This window comes from Martes martes (assembly GCF_963455335.1).
Source record: "Martes martes genome assembly, chromosome: 12".
Classification (NCBI taxonomy): domain Eukaryota; kingdom Metazoa; phylum Chordata; class Mammalia; order Carnivora; family Mustelidae; genus Martes; species Martes martes.
In genome coordinates, this window is record NC_137900.1 from 57,979,139 (window position 1) to 58,004,094 (window position 24,956).

The window sequence follows — 24,956 nt, forward strand, 5'->3', positions numbered from 1 at the left end:
TTTCTATCCTGTTTTTCAAGGTGAGAATGGCCAGGAGAAGGTGATCACTCATCTTTTAAAGCTTATCCAATTTTTACTTACTGTTAAATAATTCAAAGAGTTGCAAATTGTACGATATTTGTGAAGAAACAAACAACACGTATCTCAGAGTAAACTTTATTAAAGTTACTTTTCCACAAAATGTATTCAGTAAATACACTAATACAGCAACAAACTTGGCTTTATATGCCTTTGAAATTTTAAAGTAATCTTCAATGATGTTGATCAGGAAATTCTTTCATTGATGGAATTACTTCTCCAGTCTCCAGAATTGTATCACCCTAAAAAAACAAAGATGCATTAGTAGAAAAATCTTTCTCTGCAGAGATTATAGTTCCCCTTGATCAGATCTCACATGGAAAATATAGTTCAGTTCTGGCATTCACATTTTGAAAGGGACTTAGACAAAGTAGAAGCTGTCTAAAGATGAGCAATATTCAGAATCTTAAGGTTTACATGAAGGAAGTATAAGAGGGAAGTTTCATTCAAACAAAATGTCCAGAAAGGGCATGAAAATGGTCTTCATAAAGTGATAAAGGGATAATGTTTATTTTGCATGGCCCCAAGAAATAGGAAAAGCCCTAAAAAGAAGTTACAGGGAGACATCTTCAATCCAATATAAGGAGGTAATGTATTCCTAGAAACTGAATGTGTTAGGCAATCATGTTTACCACTAGGCTCAGATGTGAGGGACAGAATACAAACTTTGGGTAGCTGATTCAGGTTATCTTTTCAAACGTAGATACAGTGTGTGTTGTAGAAAGGGCATGGACTTTGGAGCCAGAAATAAGAGAGGAGAATCCTAGAACCTTCACTAAGAAGCTGTATTATTTTAGGCAAATTACTTAGCTTTAGTTTCAGCTTTGTGTTTAAAAGAACAGATTTTGTGAGCCTAACAGTCCATGAATGACTGGGTAGAGCAGAATTATCCCCATCCTCACACTTGCCATTCCTGACCCTGGTAGTGCTCAGGACTGTTATCTGATGAAGAAATAAATTTTTATTATTTTTAAGCCATTATACATTTAGGGGGTAATTTGTTACTCAGTTTGCATTACCCTAACAGAGCAATTAGTACTCTAAAGTGGTACTAATGCTGCTGTAATAAAAACCGAACCAATGGCACTGGCTTAAACAGTGGAGACAAGGACACCGGCCCTGGAGGCTAAAAGATGGGGCAGCCGTGTCTTGGAAGCAGAGTGTCTAATGCATTGAGGTTCTAGGAGAAATAGCTGAAAAAAAGTTACAGTTATCTGTTCAACTACTACTAGCTGCCTTGGGAATGTACTTTAAGAAAAATAAGTTCAGGCAGAAGATGCTGATTTGAGAAATAAAAATGGAAAGAATAAAGAAATTCAGGGCCTTGCAATATTGAAAATCAGGTTGCTTCTGGTTCTCTAAATACTGAGTTAACGGTGAAGAGATCCTCAGATACAGAAGTCCAATAAAACTAAAACAGAGGGACTGTGTCCCATGGAAAAGATCAGACTGATCTTGAACCAGTTTTTCAAATGTCTTCCATATAGTTACAGAGGCAGTTGAGCACAAAGAAATGAGAGAACATGGTAACTACATAAAACAGATGCATATGGGACTGACTAGAAGCAAACAGACTCCCATCAAGTATTTTTCTTTCTGTAACTACCAACTGTTGCAGAAACTAGTTGGTCAAAGAAACCAAACATACAGGCAACAAAAGCCTGTGAATGTTTGAGCTTAAAACAAGCTCTGGCACTCGACCTATGAGGAGGAGGCAAATTTTAAAGGCTATACAACCCTAAAAACGGCATGCTTCCTAGTACCCATTTTAAATGTGGTCTAGGTTGAAAATGGAAAAGAAAAAAAAAAAAATCGCAGGATGGACCCAGGGGCCAGGAAGAACAAGGAACAAAGGCATTCCAAAAAACAAAATCAGTGCCCATCCAGGTAACATACTGCACAAAGGGGTTAGGAATCTTTATATTTGACCACTGGCATTTAAGAATTGCCAAGAACTAATAACTAAATTCCACCACTGAGCAAGAGGTGTGTTTGGGGGTGGTGTGGGGGAGACAAGGCATATAGTTAACTGGCCTTAGTTCACTAATGCTTAGATCCCATGGGAAGTCACATCTAAACCTGTACAAACTGTACAATATCTGGAGGTCCTACATTTGGGGCTGGTTGCAGTGAAGGTATGGGACTCTGAGATTTCTCCCTAGGGAAGGAACGATGTTATATGTGTGGGGAGAAAAAAGCAAAGAGCTATTTGGTAATTAGAAGGATGGACTGTGGCACAGACTCCAGGCATGGTAGGCCGGAAAATATAAAAAAGCTTATAGATATGTGGGACAATGACAATGAGTTCTGGCCAACAGGATCTGAAGAGAAGTAATGTAAGCTAGTTCCAAGCTTAGACCTTAAAATCCTTCTGCGATGTCCATCCCTCTCTTTCCCTTAACATGATCCCTTAATATGAGCCTCATATTCCAGATGGTGTAACTATAAGATTGTGGAAAACACCTGATGCATATCAGTCTATGATGTCAATTAAGAAACAGACCTTTGTTTTGTTAAGCCGCTGAGGTCTGGGGTTTGTTACTGCCTATCCTATTCTAGTAAGTATACAAATAAGCATTCTTCAGGTCCACACAGGGGAAGTTTCTTAAAGGGTCAATGGCACAGAAACAGAACCACAGTGGCAAAAACAAACAAACAAAAAAAAAACCCAGAACTAGGCAAAATGCCATAGAATCACTGTGGTCTTCTAAAGAGAGCCTCACCCTTTCCCTTTGAACAGCAATGGCAAAAAAAAAAAAAAAGTGATAAATATGTCAATGAAAGATTAAATAAATTACCCAACTAGTGAAACCAGTTAAGATAATTTCTTATTTGGGGACTACCCAAACCCTGACACACACACACATTTATTATACACAATATAATACAATTTCTTCTGTAAAATACAGAAGAAATCTTCTGTTTCTTAAAGCTAAGTTTCAACCAAAGGGTTAGTTAATTTTGGTGGTTCACCCTTAAGTTCCCTCCTGTTGCAGGCAATTATGGATTACTGTGACGATGTCATTTGATTGACACAAGAACAACAGAGTTGTTTTTTAAAATTATAGAACTTAGAAATTGATGGTAGTTCATTATCTAAGACTAGAAATAGAACAAGAACATAATCTGCATTTTGCTATGCTTAAATAATAACCTCGCAAAACCAGTAAAAATACCAACTGATGACTAAGTAATCTTTTAATGCTTTAAAGACCCAATTTTAAATTAGGATAATAGCTTACACAGTCACATCACAAAACTTAAAGTACACATTAACAGATTTTGAATTCACAGATGGACCGGTTAAGGTCAAACTGCCATAAGAAATGTCAGTTTGGAATTAATAACAGAGGAATTCAGTCGCTGTTACTATGCTCAAGTGTCTGCTCAGGCTAGTGTCCTAAGTCCTTAACCCTACATGAAAACAGGGAACCAGTGAAAAATTGTTGGTATCTTCAATTCACTTCAGGACTACAAAGGTCATCAAGTTTTACAGCCGGCTTGAAAAGAAATATGCTTACCTCCCATTTTCAACTATAGCTGCTGCCTCAAAATATTTCCTTTTTTTTTATAAGAATATACAAATCAGGTACTTAAAATGACAATGAGAAGAAAGGAGCACTTTAATGATCACTTAGGGACATAAAGGAGAGAGAACACTAATAAAAGAAAAATCAGACATATTAAGACTTACTGGGAATATCCTGGGCTTCCTTTCAACAATGCCATATGGTTTTGTCTGCAATAAAAGTAATGCTGTATTAATTATGGTTTGAGAGTTTCTTCTAAAATAAAATACATCATATCCCAAGTTTTTAACTTAAGCCCCAAACTTCACCAAATTCAACTCATACATTTAACTGTTCACTCAAGATCTTTACTTGGCTCTCTCTACTACTCATCTCAAACTTAACCAGGTCCAACTTATAACATCCCCTCAGCCCCAAATGGTTCCCTACTGTAGCAAATGGCACTTTTTTCTCCTAGTTAACAAAGGCCAAAAACCTTGATTCCTCAGCAGATCCTATTAATTCTGTCTTGCGATTATATCATGAATCCAACTTTCTCACCACCTAGTACTACTACCCTTGTTCAAGCCTCTGGCATTTTTGTTTTACCTGTATAGTGTCCACTATCCACCCATACCTTCTTACTCTATTATCCACAACAGCAGAGATGACTTTTTTTTTTAAAGATTTTATTTATTTATTTGAGAGAAAGAGAGAACGAGAGAGAACAAGCATGAGAGGGGGAAGGTCAGAGCTAGGAGCAGACACTCCCCACCCCCCCAACCCCCACCCTCACCACACTGCTGAGCAGGGAGCTGGATGTGGGACTCCATCCCCAGACTCCAGGATCATGTCCTGAGCTGAAGGCACTCACTCAACCAACTGAGCCACCCCAGCTGGACCACTCCTCTGCTCAAAATTTTGTAACTCGTAGAGCAAAGGCCAAAGTCCTTGCTGTGATCTCTAAAACCCTATACAATTCCGCCCTTGGCCACCTCTCTGATCTCTTTCTCTCTCTGTATTGTAGCCACAGTGTTCCTTTACTATTAGTCTAATCAGTTGGGCCTGCTTATGCCTCATATGTAATGATTCCTCTACCTGAAATGCTCTTCTAGATATTTGCTTGATCTGCATCATCATTTTATTTATGTGTCTCTTCAAACAGCACTTCCCCAGAGAGACCTAGTCTTTTACCCTGTTTAGTTTTCCTTCCATAGATTACCATTTCCTGTAACATCATTATATGCCTCTTTATTTATTACCAGTCTCCAAGACTAAAATAAACACTTCATGAGGGCAGAGACTCAATCTGCTTTGCTTACTTCTATATCCCTGTGTTAGAACAGTGCTTTGCACACAAGAGGTGCTAAAAATGTTTGTTAAATAAATGTATTTATTAAGCATATACATCTGCACAAGATACCACATGAATAAAATTTTATTAAAAGATGACTGGCATAATGTAAGACTCGAACTGGAGCCAAAAGCAGGAGATAAAGTCAGAATACAATGTAAATACATTAAATTGTCTCTTAAGTACTGGGGCTAGTGGCAAGAAGACACTGAATTGTCCTTAGAGAGAACATAAAATTTAATAAGTCAGGAAAGGTGTTAGCTGAAGCAAACTGGCTGCAATATAATGAGGATGCAGACCGGGATGCCTGGGTGGCTCAGTCGGTTAAGCCACTGCCTTACTGGCACTAAGCAGTGGCACTGCTCAGGTCATGACCCCAGGGTCCTGGGATTGAGTCCCGCATCAGGCTCCTTACTTGGCAGGGAGCCTCCTTCTCTCTCTGCCTCTGCCTGCTTGTGCACGCTCTCTCTCTCTCTCTCTCTCTCTGACTCTCTGACAAATAAATAAATAAAATCTTAAAAAAAAAAAAAATGAGGATGCAGACCTACCCGAATCCAGAGAAAAAACAAGGTAAGGAAGAGGCCTTGGGACCTCTACTGACACAAAACCTTTAATTACATCCATCTGTGGCTTAGCAAAAATCACCTGGAAGTATGACTCCCTCAGATAAGCAACTATATTAAAGTCTTGAATTGTCAAACCAGTAACTGCAGCTTATTGAATCTGCCTAGAAAGATTCAGTTAAATACAGATATAACAAAGATTAAAACTACAGAATAAATAAATGTCAAATTTAGTTAAGTTCTTAAAACACAGGCATAATCCATATATTCTGTTATTTAGAGCATTTGTAATGTTTAAGGTAATCAATCTGGCTATGAGAGGTTCTAAGAGATTAGTTTTAGGATTCTAGTTACAAAGCATAATTGATTTAGGCTTGTGACTATAAGTTTAAAAAGATTTTGCTTCTTAGGGTCATTAATTTGCCCTATAAATACTTAAAAATTAAAATTAACATGTAAATATAAAATGTATAAATGCAGCTTAAAACATAAAAGAATGATTATGTTTGTAGTGGAATTGTTTTAGGAGAGTTCAACCTGAAATAACCCAAAGATAATAAGAACAAAGGAGATCGTTCATATTTTACTAGATGTTTAAGTAGTTTAAAAGAATTTTAAAACTGAATATAAAGAATTAGGAAAATAGGCGGTTTCTAAATTTGAAACTAACAAAATGAATTTTAATTTATATTACAGGTAACTGTGAACAGTTCTTCTGCACGTAAAAACCAGTCTTGGATGTTAAAAAAAACTTGCAGTCATAAAGTAGTAACATATTTTTCTCCTCTACAGTCTTGCATGTTAAGAGAGTGAAAAATAATGGACATGATGTTATGAAATGGCCTGTAGACTTGCAGGTGGATATAAATATAAAATTTTGTTTAAGCCCATCAACAAGAGAAACAAACTATATTCTGACCCTTAGACATATAAATTGTTAGCCTCTTTTAATGGTTGTGGAAAGATTTTCTGGTGGTTTATGAAGTGAAAACACTAAACTACAATTCTAATTCCTACTAGCCTCCACTAATTTCATGTTTTTAACACATAAGACAGGCCAAGTCCACTTGGACATCCCCAAAACATATTAACAACACATGCTACTACACAAATTTACTCCATTGCAAAACCCTATTTATAACTTCCAAGGCTAGAAATTTTAGAGTCATAAGTACTTTTGGTTTCATCCCCAACTTGAGCTATGACTTCCTTAAATAATGTCTTCTGGCTTCAATTTTCCTTTCCATTTCTGCTATCTTCACCCTAGATTCTCATCAACTAACATCTACTACAGTGCAACAGCCTGTAGGTGATTTACCTGATGTCAGTACTTTCCTCCCTCCAATTACCCCTATTACATGAATTTTTTAATGTTTTCCTAAATATAGTACTTTCATCAACTCACTCACCTACTGAAAAATGAAAAGATTTCCATTGCCATTGATAAGCGTCAACCTCCTCTGCCTAGCTTTCAAGAGCTTCCATTAAATGATCCCAGCCCATTGAGCCAACAGACATGCTATTCTAGTCACTTCCTCAGTCTTGGGTAGATATGATATGCACATTACTGACTCCTTATCTTTCCTCCTAGCTGGAATAACTTTTCTCCTCCATACTCTTACCCAAATCATACCCATCTTTCAACTTTCTACAAACTCCAGGAATTTTATCTTGCATATTCTTTCCAGAGCAATAAAGGAAGATGACATACTAGGCACTCCGTATGTAATTTATTGATGAACGAACATAATCTGCTTAGTGAAGAACAAGAATGATGTCAGCAATCAGAATTTTAAAAAGAGTTCTGAATCCTTTCAGTGGAGAATTGGATAAGACCAGGCTGCTAGATATGCTAATTACCATGCAGTGGCACTGCTCCCAGGCCTGTCAGTGGACAGACCTAGACTATCCACATTTACATCTATAAAGAATTCTGTATCAGTACATATTAAAAACCATATGTTCATACCAAATTCCAATTCCATTCCAGTACCACAAGTTTCTCCCAGTCCATGTGGAATTCCCTTTTCTGAAAATGAGAATTCTTGGTCTGGTATCATCAATACATGTACTTAATTGATCAATCTTCCTACATGTAACCAATCTCCTGTCACTACCATCACACACCAGTATAAATAACCTCACCTCATTCAGGTCCTGATATCTTACTGTAGATTGCCACCTTCATCACTGCCCCAAACCACCCTTCTTAAAGATGTTTTCCTCCCCTTCCTCAGGTTCCAATATCCTACTCCAGGTTACTACCATTGCTGCTCTCCAAACAGGTATACTCACCAACCCCAACCTCACCCCAAGTTCCCCCTCTCCCTGAGACCTAATATCCTCACTGGGATATTAGGGCACCAGAATGCCCTCTTCAATCTGTTCGGGTCATGACACTCCATGCCAGGCAGCCACCACTGCTCTCCCTTCTACACCATTCCCTGAAATGCACTCCTTCCTCATATTGCCTCGAATCCAACACCTATACCAGACTATCTCTTGGCTTTACAATATGGCAACTGCCTCAGCTCAGTCACCACATGCAAGATCTTTCCATCACAAAGTTCAAGCTTTTGGACATCCTGGATTCTAAAGAAAGAAAATGGTAAAAAATCAGACATAATGAAGGAAAGGGAAATGGAATGATAACAAAAACAACCTTTGTCTAATTTGAATTTATCTTATATCTTTGCTCCCTTCCTATTTAGAACCCCAAGTTTATGTTAGTATTATTGGGTCAGCTTCATTCTGATTATTTAAACATTGTTTTTATGAGAAAATGCATTTCAAGTTGTAATCAACTAATATAAAGATTAATTTTCTGAAAAACCATATTTACTTAAGTTTCATTAAACCTTTTACTTAACTACTTTATTTAAAGCAGTTCAAAACCAGTTGTAAGTGGCAGATTATTTCCACTAAGTAAAGCAGCATAAGGTATGCCAGCATAGGAAACAATTCTGTACAATATTAAAAGTAAATTCTGAAAAATACATACTTCAAACATACTTACATTCACATGATATTTAATATAATAATGAATAATCCAGGCAGGTATAAGTACATGAGTAAAAGCAAAGACACTGTGTCGGTATGCCTTATAAATCTGGAGGGAAAAAAAACATACATAAACAAATATCCCATTTTTTAATGTTTGTGGCAGAAAAAAAGCATCAGTGGTATAATAATGTCATGATTATTTTAAAATGTCTACATGCTACATACCTCCTTAGAGTCTGTAACTAACCTCACCCATTCAAATATTTTCATTAAACATAGGACCTGCTAGGGATACCTACAGACTTCAGAGTAAACAAGGCTTAAGACAAGTAACATTTAGCAAAGCTACAGTAAGGTATTCATAGATATATATAAATATTGTAAAGACTTCTAAAAACATCCTTATTATAGGTTTACTAAAGATAAACATAAATAATGAAAGAATAATTTTAATCAACTTAGAGTAATCAAACCTACAGAATTTTTCAGGTATAGTCAACCCCCTAATTTATCAATTTCAGATACCCACAATCAATGTCACTTGCACCATTCTAGGTGTAAGGCAGACAATCTTGAGCACACTAAAGCTTGAAAAAGAATGTTTACATGTTGGGATAGGGGTGTTCTAAGCTCAGTTTGAGATGCTTTCAGGCACACTATTTTAAAAGAGAAAGGCAAAATAAAACTGAAAATAGAACTTTTCCGTGGCAGCCAATTTGACTGAAACACATCTATCTTACCAGGAATAAACTAGATTTAGGTGTCATAGTACATATGATTATGGAAGAAAAATTAACTCAAAGTAAGGAAAAACAGACTAAAGTATTTATTTACTTCCTTATATCACTGGCTTATGCCTGGGATGTCAACTTTCAACCAGCAGCTGCTAAAATCAACAAGTAATGTCAAGGATACAAAAGATGAGATGAGGGTTGAAACAGAATTTAATTTTACCACCCTAAATAAGTGTCTAAGAACACTTGCTCAGAAAAATTTGCACAAGACTTGGCAGCACAGTAAGAAAGTAGATACACTTGGATCTCAGTGTGAACTCCAATTCCTAGCTCTGTGACCACGGATAACTCACTCAGTTTTTGTAGGTCTCATTAAAATAAGGATTAGGAGTAGTTCTACCTTACAGAAGTAAAGAATTAAAGTAACATGTCAAACCCTCAGCAAAATGCAGGACAGAAAGTACATAAGTGTTACTTAATAGTATCATTAGCCAATGTCATACTTATTGAAAACAATTTTGAGATACAGTGTTCATCATTAAAATTGATGTAATTTAATGACCTCAAGAAAATGTCCAGAAACCCTGAAAATAAAGATAGCTCTTAAATGAGTGGTCTTCTTCAGTGCAAAGTCCGGAAACGACACTTTTAAATTAAACTGTGTTAAAAGAACATAGTGGTAGTTCAGAAATATAACTCTTGAATATAACTCATTAAGCATACCAATTAAGACCCTATCTTTCATGGTGATCACATGGTGCTGCACGACCAATGAGAGGCTCCCCGTGTCTTCTGGTAGTTGGGTGTAGTGTCATTCTCTATAACCTCAACCTTGAAAAGCAGACAGGTGTCCTTAAATACTAAAATCACAGAAATTTCACTCAAGTGAATCCTTCTATCATTCTGTAAAACCTAAGCGAAGATTGGTCCACTTTTCATCATATCTGACAGCAAAAAGACATGACTCTCCCAAAGCCATACTTGCTCCTGAACTCCAGGGCTCTCTTGGGACAAGATAGCGTCCATGCTAAATGTAAATCTCGGCTGAATCCGCTTCTCCCCCAAGGAACTACCGGGACTTGCGGGCCTAGGGATGTCAGTCCTTGGTGTGGCTACAATGAGCAGGCATCCAGCGGCAGGCCGGAGGTCGCGACGCGGTGTGTGCATCAGAGGGAGGGAAGCCCATCACTCACCACGTTCTTCCAGGAGGTCTGTTCCCGCAAAAATGTATTCCAGAATTTCTCCATAGGCGATATCCGCTGCGAGGGCAGCACCGGCTCCCGGGAGCTCAGCTCCTGGTCTTTTAGCCATCGCCTTCTCAGCTGTTGGAGCTGCTGCAGCCGCAGTTTCTCGTCCGGCGTGTACCCCGACATGTCGCCACTGGTACCAAGGTAGGACACGGAGCGCCCCTGACCAGGGTCTTGTCACTTACCCGCGCTCTCCGCTTCCGAGGCGACCTTGCGAGGACGCTTGCGAGCGGCGCGCTGTTATGACGTAATTCCGGTCCTGCCTCCGCAACTGCCGCAATTTCTGCGAAGCCGCTGGGTTTGCGCGTTCTTCATCTGCCCAGATTAGCCGGGAGTAGGTGAGCGGCGCGTTTTAGTAGTGGGAGAAGAGGGGAAAGTGACGGAAAGAACAAAAGAGGAGAGGTCAGAGGGCTCGAGTGGTGTACTGGGACCTGGAAGGAAAGGATATGTGATCCAAAGAACGAGATGTCCAAATGCAAATTCTTCACCTCCCTCTCCCACCTCGGCACTCCTCTTCGAAGCCATGACCTAGAGAGTGTGGGGAACGTTTACTTCCAGGTTTAAAACCCAGCTGTGTCAGTGACTGATGAAGTGACCTCGGGCAGTCTCAGTCTGTTCCTTCATCTGTACTGCAGAAGCTAAAGGAGTAGCTAAATATCTCACTGAACTGGACACATTCATGCTTTGACCCAGCAATCCCGCATCGAGGACTCTATCCAAAAGATAAAGTGCTAAAAATGTGAAAAGAATGTGCATGAATATTCACTGCAGCACCATTTACAATAAAACACTGGAAATTAGCCCCCAAATCCTCAATAGTGGCCTGGTTGAATAAATTATGGTGCAGTGCTCTATATTACAACGGTGGAATGATCTCTAGGATATATTGTTAAGTGAAAAACTAAGTGGAGAGAAGTGAAAACTGTATGAGTTCAGAGTTAACTCTAAAATCCTGAATTTGAATTGAAAGACTCAGTAACAACTCATGATGTATTTTATCTTTAAATTATTTATCATTTTATCTTAGCTCTGCCCATTGAAATGGCCTAAAAACAATGGCCAGTCCAGTAACTATGAACATCTCTAGCTCCCAGATTGTGACTTTTAAATATCATTTTCCATTAAAAGGAGTCAGGACTCCTGGGAACAGCAATTCTCAAACATTTTGTTTCTCAAATTTCTTTAAACTCAAAAACTGTTGAGGGCCCCAAAGAGCTTTTGTGTATATGGGTTATACCTATTGATGTTTACTACATTATACATTAAAATAGATTTTAAAATAACAAATATCCATTAACAAAAATTATTTAGTGAGGAGAGTGCCATCCTTTTACATTTTTGTAAATCTCTTTAACGTCTGGCCTAATAAATGACAGCATAATTTTTAAAACCTCATCTACATTCAGTCATAATATCATACATCTGGTAGCCCTTGGGAAACTATATACATTTGTGAGAGACTGAAAATTAAGAAGGGAAAGTAGCATCTTAGTATTAGTATGAAAATCATTTTGGGGGGCGCCTGGGTGGCTCAGTGGGTTAGGCCGCTGCCTTCGGCTCGGGTCATGGTCTCAGGGTCCTGGGATCGAGTCCCGCATCGGGCTCTCTGCTCAGCAGGGAGCCTGCTTCCCTCTCTCTCTCTCTGCCTGCCTCTCTGCCTACTTGTGATCTCTCTCTGTCAAATAAATAAATAAAATCTTTAAAAAAAAATCATTTTGGCCTCACACACCCCATAAAAGCATCACAGGGACTCTCAGGGATTCCCCCATCACACTCTGAGAACCATTGCCATAGAGAAATAGCTAATTCCAGGTCTGAATTAATACATGTAAAAGAAACCAGGAACATCTTAGCAGAAAGTAGGGAAATTTCTAAAGATAGGCTCATGTCAAAAGGATTTAGGAGCCAACTTAAACAGACTTCCTCTGGTCAAAGATAAAAGAATTTGAGTATCAATAAGTATAATGATTACAGTGGAATGAAAAATATCAAATAGATGCACATGGGGCACCTGGGTGGCTCAGTCAGTTGACAGTCTTCCTTCTGCTGGGGTGGTGATCTCAACCCAGGATCTAGCCCTGCATCTGGATCCATGCTCGGTGGGGAGTCTGCTTTTCTCTCTCCCTCTCCCCCTCCCCACCACTCATGCTCTCTCTCACTCTCTCTCAAAGAAATAAATAAAATCTTTTAAAAAAAGAGATCCACATACATGAGTTCATAAGAGTTAAAAAAAACAACTCATTGGTCATTTGGATGGTGTTAGGGAAGCAACTCATTATTTTGAAAACTGTTAAGTGAAGAGGAAAAATCAAGCATTTTTTCTGACATCTTTCTATAAATTGCATCTTGGAGTAACAACATAGTTGGTGAAGGAAAATTTAATCAAAGAAGCATAAAAGCCTAGTAAAAGAAGAAGGGATTGCAGAGGTAAAACGTCACTATTCAGCAACCATTAGCTTGTTAATTAATCAATACAGTGATCATCAAAAGCTGCTGAAGTCTCGGTGGTTAGAGCATGGGCCTCTTAATCTCGGGGTCCTGAGTACAAATTCCAAATTTGGACATAGAGACCACTTACCAACCCGCTCCCCGCCCCGCCCCCCCCCCAAAAGCTGCTGATGTCCCAAAGAGAGCATGTGCGCCTCCTGGTGGAAGACAGCCTCACTGCTTGTGAAGTAGCCTTGCCAAACAAAAAATCGAACTGAATCATATCAAGTTTCTAGATGGAACTACTCATTTTAACGAAATAATACAGGGACAGACTCCTCTAACTCCTAAACAACACCAAAATGATACATTCAGAAAAACCCATTTGTCTAAACTGTAGACAAGTGACTGTTTCTTGAACAAAAATATATTGAAGGGAAAGACAAAGTGAGAGAGGGAGAGTAAGAGAAGCTATAGATTAAAAGAGATGACAACTCAACAGTAAGAAAATGAACACGCAGTGTAACAAATGGGCCAAAGACATTAACAGACAGCTCTAAAAGCAGATAAACAGGGGCGCCTGGGTGGCTCAATCAGATAAGCATCTGCCTTCAGCTCAGGTTATGATCTCAGGGTCCTGGGATGGAGCCCTGGGTCAGGGTCCCCACTCAGCGGATGTTTGTTTCTCCCTCTGCCTCTCCCCCTGCTCATGCTGTCTCTCAAATAAATAAATAAATCATTAAAAAAGAAGATATACAGATGGCCAGTAAGCATACGAAAACATGCTCCACATCATATGTCATCAAAGAAATTGAAAAATTAAAACAATGAGATACCATTATACAACTATTAGAAGGTCCAAAATCTGGGATCCTGACAACACCAAATGCTGGTGAGAATGCTGAGCAACAGAAGCTCTCATACACTGTTTATGGGAATGCAAACATTAGTCACTTTGGAAGACTGTGGCAGTTTCTGACAAAACTAAGCATACTCTTACTATATGATCCAGCAGTCACATTTCTTGGTATTTAAGGAAAGGAGTTGAAAACTTATGTCCACACAAAACCCATATACAGATATTTATAGGAGCTTTATTCATAACTGCCCAAATTTGGAAGCAACCAAGATGTCCTTCTGTAGGTGAATGGATAAACTGTGGTACATCCAAACAACAGAATATTATTCAGCACTAAAAAGAAATGAGATCCCAACCAATGAAAAGACAGGAAGAGCCTTAAATTCATATTTTTAAGAAAGAAACCAATCTGAGAAGGCTGAGTAATGTATGACTCACGCCATATGACATTCTGGAAAAGCCAAAATTATGAAGGCAGTGAAAAGTTTAGTGGTTGCCAGGTCAGGGGACAGGGAGTGGTGTATGAATGGGCAGAACACAGAGGGTTTTTAGGGCAGTGAAAATATTCTGTGTGATACTGTAATGATGGATATATGTTATTATACATTTGCTCACACCTATTGAATGTACGACACTAAGACTGAACCCTAAAGTAAACTATGGACTTTGGGTGACTGTGGTTTGTCAATGTAGGCTCATCCTTGGTAAAAATAAATAAATAAAGAAAGAAAGAAAGAAAGAAAGAAAGAACTATTCTGGTGAGCGATGTTGATAATGGAGGAGGCTATGAATATGTGAGAGAGAGCAGAAAATCTCTGTGCCTTATTCCAGTACAATTGTAAACCTAAAACTAAAACAATCAGCTCTTTTAAAAATGGGAGCCAATGAGGGAAATTTGAACACTACCTTGATCTTTTATGACATTAAGGAATAATTGTTATTTTTTACATGATGATATTGTGGTTTTATTTTTAAAGAGGAGTTCTTATCTCTTAGAGATACCCTCTGAAATATTTATGGATGAGAGGGCACAAAGCCTGGAATTTACTTCTAAATAATTGGAGAGGGAGGAAAAGGTTTGGAGGAAATAAGATTAGTAATGAGTTGGTATTGTTGATGCTGTCTAATAGGTAAATGGGGGGATTATACTCCTCTCATATACTATTTATGCCTGAAGTTCTTCCAAATAAAAAGTTTTTAAAGATGTATGCCTTGAAGTAGTAAGAAAATGCATTTAAGATATTAGCAATCCTCATTATATCTTATAATAGCTACATTTTAGACTAAAATTCTTCATTCTTCTTAGGCTAGAACTCTCGACTCTCTTCCGATGAGATGCAAATAAGTGATAGTCAAGTGAGAGTAAGTCCATGAATGCTTACTTATCCCAGGAAGGATATAGATCCTCAATGAGGCATTTGACAACCCACATAAATGTTTCTTTGGTGACTAGAGTTAAAGACATATAGTAATTTCTTGAACTTGGGACCTACATTCTGACTTACTCTATACTTTCCTCAACTCCTACCACCACTACATTTAAAAAGAAAAAGAGAAATAAAATCAATATTGTTTTGGAAAATATATTCTTATACCACTGGCTACTGCCTACCATAATTCTACCCCTTCCCATTTACCTATGGCTATGAAACCCATGAAGAAGATGAATTGAATAAAAATAAAATACAGTGGGGGAGGACGTTCAGCTTACCTACCACACCTGGGAAATGTGGACTCACAAATTCAGATGCTTGGTAGTACCTGAATATCTACTGGATATTCCCACAAGAGGGCACTCTAGCTTGTGGGAAATTTATGAATACCGTACAATTAAGTTGAGCTTTATATAAGAGCTCATTAACCAGTCCACAAAACCTGGAAGGAGCAACAGCACAGTAGGCAGGGAAAAGGAGCTAGGAGATAAGGTGACAGGGTGTTTTCTGTCAATAAACTCACTTCTTTAAATTAGGATCTAACAAGGGTCTAATACTTACAGGTATGTTTTTAAAAGTCAGCTTGGTTTGACCCCTGAAAGAGTATACTCATCAGAGCAGACATGAGATTGAGGCCATGAATTTCAGATGATGTGGGACAGACAGCTGAACTGAGTGCAGGACCCCATCACCAGACTGAATTTGCAACCAGGAACTGAAATGTAAGTTCCATCAAAATTCCCTTTCAAACTTCCAGTCAGAAATGTGAAAGACTTTGTGCTTCATTTTAAGCACTTATTTAAGCATATTTAATTTCTCTATAAATTCCTTTATCTTTTAGTAGGTTTCTTTCATCTTGTTCTTTTGCTTTAAAAAAAATTCTATCACCCTACCATACAAGGCATCATTATTTCCAAGGGGGCGAATGGGAAAAGGATACTTGTTCATGTTGATTAGAAGGTCCATAAGAGGAAGTATTCTACAAATCCCCACTCAGAAATTTTTAAAAAATTAGTGTCTTAGAGGTAGACAGAAACTAATATCATCAGCAACTTCATGGCAAATTTCATTACTTACAGAGGCAGGTGGTCACATACTCGCTGCCAGAGATGGAGCTTTGAGCTGAACATTATAGTTTCCATCTACGGGACATAGTTGGTATGACTACGACTGGCTTAATATCCTACAAATAGCAGAGCAGAAGTTGTTTGACTTCTGAGCATGTAAGTAGTCCAATCAAGGTCCATTTGCTCAAGTTTTTACTTCTAGTTGGATTCCTGCACTTTCAGTGGCAAGTGATGCCAAACAAAGAACAACATGATTAAAATCATTAACTCCTCATCAGAGAAGGTGCCCTCCAGGTCTCTACAAGAATTTCTAAATTTTATGTTTTCATTTCAACAATAATTTTAAAAATTTAGTGGGAGCATATTCTAGATCAACCACCTTATAACCTAATACCCAAATCTGCATGTGTGTTTACAATTGGGTGGAGCCAAGTGGAGGCCATGTGATGTTTGGCGCACGATATGAATAAAAATTTCTCAGTCATTCAGAAGTAGGGAAGTGGTGAATGGAGCTACCTCACAGACACAGCAGCTCACAGTAAAGCTTCCATTTTTGTATACCATGTCCAGCAACAGTTGATTCAGTGAGGTGATAAAACAGGTAAAATGCTGATGTTTTCATTATGTCTTCTTACTCTTAGAATATTTTGTTTCTATTGCATTTTGCAGGCTACTATTAAGGAGGTCAGCCCAATAAAGCAATTAACTGGTTTGAAATTAACATCACTGTTTGAAAGGAAAGATAAAAACAATGTTCAATGATTCAAATAACCTTCTAGCATGTTCAAAATCAAGGCAATAAACAATGAAGCAGAAAACCCCAAAATGCATCTTTCCATTACTTATCACATCATTGTTTTTGTTTTGTTAAAATGTATCCATTATTTGAAATTTTTACTGTTATGTTTTTGTTTGCATATAATTTGTAAATGAATTTCAGTTCCATAGATGAAATAGAATATAGACAATTAATTTATATGTAATTTGTGTTTGTAAATGTTTAAGTGGTTATAATGAAAATAATTTTATATAATTATATATTTTATTAATGATATACTAGATAGTAATAATATATTATATATAATAATATAATATTTTTGTGTATTAAATTCCTTCCAAAATACCATATCACCATATCTTGGTAATTTGTGTTTACATCAGGAAACATCCATGCATCCATTCATTCAGCAAACATTTTACGTAGCGTTTTATATATGCCAGACACTAAACTGTGCTGAGAATAAATTAATGAGCAAGACTCAAGGGGACTTACAATCTAATAAAGGAAGGCAGTTATGTAGACAAATATGTGTACACGGTGGCTGTGGCAAATGTGTGAGTGAAGTCTCCAGCCTTGGGAAAACAAATCTACCAACCTGTCATTCATTCATCCATCTGTGTATTTTTCATGTATTAATTCTGAGTACCTACAGGTGGTAGGCCTTGCCCTCAGCGTCAGGGATACAGAGCTCCATGAGTTACAGCCCTTGCTTTCAAGGAATCCATTGTTTAGCGTGGGAGCCAGGTAATCAACAAATACTTGGAATAAGCAGGAGATAGTAGAGTCATATGTCTGGTACCACGGCTGTACAAAGGAAGGAGTCATCAGCTTCCTGGGTGGGGCTTCAGGGGAGGCTTGGAAGTACAGAACTCAATAGAACTGGATCTAGAGAGACGGGACAGTGTCACTGAGCGACAAGAAGAGAGGGTACTCAAGGAAGAGGACAGACTAATACTTTTCATGATCTCCAAATGTTTAGATTTAGGAACTGTGTGTTCAGTCAGACCCTCTCTCAGCTTGAAATGCCCAGGAGTGTCCCATGGGGGAAAGTGAGTGATGACAGGTACCAGAAAAAATTGTTTGGGTAAGTCCAGCTTATCTAATTAATCATATTTGATTGGCCTAGGAGCTCCGGACTATAGCTTCAAATTCAAATCCCCGTGATGGTTTTCAAGGCTCCTGGTAACTTCCTTTCATCTCGTCTATGCTGCCTAATTTTATCCTCTTCCTCTACTTCAGTCCTACATTATAGGGCCAATCACCTTTTTACCCCTACCCCAACAATATCTCCGTATTCACTAGTCTCTCTTCACCTTCTGCAACCAGTCATATTTGCCTCCTTCCTCTCTGCCAGTCAACAGTTTAGCTCAAGTCCCACATCCTCTCCAAAACTTTGACCTCCATGGTCCAATGATTTCTGTTTCATTTGCCTTCTGTATTAAACCTGTGCCATGTATTGCTTCCACAACTGGCCCAGATGAACAATTTTTCTAAAATTTCACCCTGCCAAGCCTGAATATACCTGGAATACCTATTATATATACCATATCTTGCAGAACATCCTGGAGCAGGGTTAGTTGAAAAGTTCAATTAGCATAAAATGATGTACAATAACATTAGTAAATGTCTGCTGGCTAAAGCTGACAAGCCCTGTCCCCCAGTTGTCCATATGTAATAACTTCATACCAAGTTCACCATGTCTCAAGCAGTGGGAATCATCTCCATCCAAACTTCATCATCTCCATCCACAGCCCACCTTCCTGACCCCATAAACTCAAACCCCGTCAGGAAGTATTCTGTGGTTCTATGTTCTGCTGTTCTGTAGATGTTTTCAGAATATATCTGAAACCTGGAGAAGAGTCAGAATGCTCACAAATGTCTCTGAAGGAAATTTGGACCTTATTGCCTTTCTCTCATATCTCCTTCTTTCCTTTCTTCCAGTTGTTTCTTCTTTCCTGTGCTAATCAGGGCCATGAACAAACAATCTTCAAATCTCAATGGCTTAAAGTACTGAAAACATATTTCATGTCCATGTCAGTCTGTGGCAGGTTGTGGGGATTAGGGAGCAGGGCTAGGCTCTACACAGGCATCCAAGACCCAGGCTGATAAAGGCTCCCATGGGCTGCCTGGGCAATGATATCCACCGGACAGAGGGTGAGGAGGGGAGATGAAAGAAACATGGAATGTGATGCAGGACATTTTAGGAGCCAGAACTATAAAGGGCATATATCTCTTCCATCCACATTCCATTCGGTAGAACTCAATCACAGGACCCCACCTAACTGAAGGTGGGGCATGTAGAGAAATGAGATTTAGCTATGTTTCCAGGAAGAGAACAAAATGAGTTTGGTGAAAAAACCCTCCAGCTTGGTGAACAAACCCTCCATGAAAAATTTATATATATCTTTCCTTAGAGGTCTTTTGTCTCCACCTAGGCCAAGAAAACACACTTTGACATCTCATACAATTTCAACAATGTGTTTGATGGCTCATATACAGTCCAGTTAAATCTGTAACAAACATCTTGATCCTATATCATACACTGCTTTGTATAATTCTCAAATTGCCTCCCATATACATTAATTTTTCAATAAGATTTCATGGTGGAGGGGGTGGTAGTGTGAGAGGAAGCAGACTAGAAAGAGCTGTTTTTCATAGGAAGAGGGAAAAAAGTAAACAACTTAGAACTTTTAGAAACCTAATTGAATGTATATTGATAGATTATGATATTATCAATCAGTGCGAGAACCTGAGGGAAATGTATTTATTTCTGAGCAGACTATTTATATCAGGGACAGGTAATTTGGATTTAGAACCATTAAAACGGGTATTTTAAAAACTTAAATGTATAGTCTTAAAGGATGCACCCATCATTTCATAGTTAGGGGATGATGCACATTTCCACTAGATGGCCCTATTTCAAAATATTACAAACTGGAGCTGAACAGCTTTCTGATGAATTGCAACTCATAACTTTTCAAGTATTTAGGGCACTTCATTATCAATTGTAGCTGGTTTCCTTAAAATACTATTGATGTGGCAAATTTCATCTTTTAGTATGACATGGAAACTGTTTTGGTAAAAGAATTCAGCCCCCAATTTTCTTAATAGAGAATATTTTGTACTGAACAGATCATTTAAAATGAACAACCTGGCACTAGTGAAATGACAATCTGTCCCCCAAAGTGCAGAATCAGCATTGATGTTGGGAGAGTCCACAAAGGAGCACAAGCTGTAAATTTCCCTTGCTCCAAGTGGATTTTAAAACCAACACAGATTCTAGTCCTCTTTTTTTTTTTTTTTTCCAGCTCTATTTTGAGACACACATTTCAAAATCCCTAAGGTTATTCTACTATGCTATATGGATTCTGACAACTCCAAATAAGTCAAAGCCATCCAATTAAATTATGCTCTGAAACTAAAATTAGATGATTATAATAAAAAGCTGAAAACCCCATATTTAGCAACTAGAGCCTGGTAGTTGCCATCATAAAGCAGCCTGAGATTGCTGATAAGAAAGAATAGAAGACACTAATGTCTCTTTTTCCTATCCATGCATCCATTAATCCTGGCATTCTTTGTGTCAGGTGCTGGGTCTCAATGTAAGAAGGAATTTCATCTAATCAAAATAAAGAAAGTCACAGAAATAGATATGCTCATTCCTTTCCTGCCCTTTCCCAACTCTCAGTCCTACTGAAAGTAGACCAAGGGTAAGATCTACTACCACTTCTGCTCTTAACATCTTTCTAAGCAAATCTGATCATAGCAACATTGGTTCATTCCCAGAAACAAAGGAAGTCAACACCAGAGCCTTCTTTCTCCACTCTTACCATCCTTCAGGATTCTTCCTATGTTGAAATAGAGAACCTCACACTACACTCAACATTACTAAACCATTCTAATACACATCCACAACTGTAGATAATAAATCAGAGTACTACATTCAGACTAAAATAATTTCCCTTCACTGTTGTGGTCATATGAGTTATATTCAGTATTAAACTGAAAACATTTCCCATCCTGGTTCTTCCAAATTATGGCAGTCATGTATTTCCTTGTCCATTAAATTTCAGACCACAAAAATTGCACATTTGTGTGTCCAGAGAGTTACAGGATTAAGTGTGGCAAAGGTAATGTGTATATAATGCCACCTTTGACCATGATGAAGTAACAGAGACTGGATTTATCTTTGTACCTTCAACAATTAGAAAATCAGAAAAAAGTGTATGAAGTTTTCAGACACTGAACAACAAGTAATGTAGGACTGTGGTGGCTGAAAGAAGGAAAATAAATGAGGTGAGCCCTATAATTGCTCCAGTTTTCTGCCTGGAAGAAATTCCTAGTACAGGAAGTGATACCCAAACAGAGCATAGCAGTCTCACTGAGTTGGGAAGACAGAGATTGAAGTTTGAAGAGGCCGAGACAGCTAGACTTTCCTTCTGAGAGGAGAGAGCTAATACAGAGAGCTCTGAAATCTTCACCTGGATAACGATCTGTGCCTGTGTGAAGGAAAACTACCTGAGGCCACAGAAAGAAACCCAGGAACGATGTACACAAAACAGTGCCTGCAGCTCACTCGGGGCTTTAAATAGTTCCATTTTCCTACTGACCAGAGTGAAAAGAACTCAAACTACAGAAGACATTAGGTACTGACCTGAGAAGAGTATTGCCTCTTGATAGTAGAGCTACTCTGGATCTATCCTAACAAAGCTTGAAAGCAAACCTTGAAGCAATCCAACTAATTCCAAGTAACTTAACTACACATCGGAATAAAAGTCCAACACTATGTAAGGCATACAACAAAATGCATCATCAAAAAAGTTAATAACACCATGTTCAGAATTCAATACTAAAAAAAATTACCAAGAATGCAAAAGAGCAGGAAAATAAGATCCATAGCCATCCAGAGAAAAGTCAACCAATCAATAGAGTCAAGAGTGATGGAGATAATGAAATTAGGAGACAAAGATGTTTTAAAAAGTTATTATAAACATGTTCCATATATTAAAGAAGGTAGAGAAAAACATAAGAATGATTAGAAGAGGAAGGAAGGATATAAAAATGATCCATGGAACCTCTGGACAATAAGAATACACTATCTAAAATGAAAAATACAATGAATGAGACTAGCAACAGCTTAAACCACAGAATAAAAGATCAGTGAATTTGAGACACAGTGATAGAAGCTGTCCTGAATGAATAGCACAGAGAAAAATACTGAAATAAACAGAGCATCAGTGACCTTAGGGACACTTATCAATATGACACATCAGAGTTCGGATATACTATAACATACCATAAATATAAAGACACAGGTAGCTTGAAAGTAAAAGAATGGAAAAGGTATGCAAGGAAAAAAACAATATTTTCAGACAAAGTAAATTTCAGAACAAGGAATATTACCTGGAACAAAGAGAGACATTTGATAATGATAAATATGTGTCTACCTAATAAAAGCTTCAAATACATGAAGAAAAATTCATAGAAATGAAAGGAAAAATTGATAAATATATAATTATAGCTTGATACTGCAGCACTCTTTTGTCAGTAGTTGATAGAAACAAGCAGCAAGAAAATTAGTAATACATAGGAGATCAAATAACACTACCAGTCAACTTAATGTAATTGGTATTTATAGAACATGTCACACAATGACACCAAAAGACACATTCTTTTCAAGTGCATGCAGAACATTCACTAAGATAGACCACAGATAAAATAAGTCTCAAATTTAATGGAACTAAAATCATACAAAATATATTCTCTAACCATGATGGAGTTAAATTGTGTCAATAATAGAAAAAATACTGGAAAATGCTCAACAAGTTGTATATTAAGTAGCACATTTCTAAATACATCATGGGTCAAAAAAGAAATCACAAAAGAATTAGAAAATATTTTCAACTGAAAGTAGAAAACAAAACATATCAAAATTTGTGGAATTCAGTCAAAGCAGTACTCAGAAAGAAGATTATAGTGTTAACATTGAGATACTACCTTATACCAGTTAGAAAGGCCCAAATTAACAAGACAGTAAATAATAAGTGTTGTTCAACAGGTTGTGGAGAAAGGGGAACCCTTTTACACTGTTGGTGGGAATGCAACCTGGTGCAGCCACTGTGGAAAACAGTGTGGAGATTCCTTAAGAAATTAAAAATAGAGCTACCCTATGACCCTGCAATTGCACTACTGGGTATTTACCCCAAAGATACAGATGTAGTGAAAAGAAGGGCCATCTGTACCCCAATGTTCATAGCAGCAATGGCCACAGTTGCCAAACTGTGGAAAGAGCCAAGATGCCCTTCAACAGACGAATGGATAAAGAAGATATGGTCCATATGTACAATGGAATATTATGCCTCCATCAGAAAGGATGAATACTCAACTTTTGTATCAACATGGACGGGACTGGAGGAGATTATGCTGAGTGAAATAAGTCAAGCAGAGAGAGTCAGTTATCATATGGTTTCACTTACTTGTGGAGCATAAGAAATAACACAGAGGACATTGTGAGAAGGAGAGGAGAAGTGAGTTGGTGAAAATTGGAGGAGGACACAAACCACGAGAGACTGTGAATTCTGAGAAATCAACTGAGGGTTTTGGAGGGGAGGGGAGTGGGGGGTTGGGTGAGCCTAGTGGTGGGTATTAAAGAGGGCACATATTGCATGGAGCACTGGGTGTGATGCATAAACAATGAATCTTGGAACACTGAAAAATAAATTAAATTGAATTAAATTTTAAAAAGATTATAGTGTTAAATCATAATATTTAAGAAAGAGAAAGGCCTTAAATGAATGAGCCAAGCTTCCACCTTAAGAAACAAAAAAAGAGGCGGGGGGCACCTGGGTAGTTCAGTCAGTTAAGCATCTGCCTTCCGCTCAGGTCATGATCCCAATGTCCCGGGATCAAGCCCCATGTGGGGCTCCCTGTTCAGTTGGGAGTCTGCTTGTCCCTCTCCCTCGTCCCTCCTCCTCACTCATGATTACTTTCTCTCTCTTTATCTCAAATAAATAAATAAATAAAATCTTCTTAAAAAAGAAACTAGAAAAAAAAAAAAGAAGAGCTAATGAAAACTAAAGGAAGCAAAAGGAAAAAAATAAATAGCAGAAATCAATGGAAGAGGAAACAGATCATACAGAAAAAGAAATCAATGAAATTAACAATCAGGTTTTTTTTTTTAAAGAAAAAATAGTAAATCACAAATTTCAAGCCAGACTGTGGAAAAAAATATAGAGAGAAGGCACAATTTACCAACATCAGGAATGAAAGAGAAGACATCACTACAGAGCCTATAGACATTACAATGAAAATAAGTGTTATGAACAGGGCAACCTGGGTGGCACAGTGGTTAAGTGTTCAACTCGTGATTCTGGTTCAGGATCAAGCCCCATGTCAGGCTCCATGCTCAGTGGGGAGTCTGCCTGAGCGTCTCTCCCTCTCCCTCTGCCCCCCTCCCCACTTGCAGATTCTCTCTCTCTCCAAAAAAATACATAAATTTTTTTAAAGATTTTATTTATTTATTCAACAGACACAGATCACAAGTAGGCAGAGAGACAGGCAGAAAGAGAGGGAGAGGAAGGCTCCCCGCTGAGAGAGAAGGCTCCCCACTGAGAGAGCCCAATGCAGGGCTTGATCCCAGCACCCTGGGATCACAACCTGAGCCGAAGGCAGAGACCTTAACCCACTGAGCCACCCAGGTGCCCCAAAGTACATAAATCTTAAAAAACAAACAAAAAAAAGAGTATTATGAACAACACCATGCTATAAATTCAAAAACTTAGATGAAGTGGACAAATTCCTTACAAGACACATACTCCCAAAACCTGTACAATAACAAGTAAATAACATAAGTGACCCTATTTCTATTAAGGAAATTGAATTTGTGGTTTAAAAACCTCCCC

The 24,956-nt window shown here is 38.0% G+C and overlaps 1 protein-coding gene across 1 annotated transcript; it reads right to left on the bottom strand.

Moving 5' to 3' along the window:
• Window positions 1–140: 140 nt before the first annotated feature.
• Window positions 141–10,803, bottom strand: NDUFB6 (NADH:ubiquinone oxidoreductase subunit B6). Its single transcript, XM_080820807.1, has 4 exons — window positions 10,435–10,803; window positions 8,521–8,613; window positions 3,773–3,817; window positions 141–320 (listed from the first exon to the last, which is right to left on the bottom strand). The coding sequence occupies exons 1-4, from the start codon at window positions 10,612–10,614 to the stop codon at window positions 252–254; spliced, it is 387 nt and encodes a 128-aa protein (XP_080676933.1). The 5' UTR covers window positions 10,615–10,803; the 3' UTR covers window positions 141–251.
• Window positions 10,804–24,956: the final 14,153 nt, after the last annotated feature.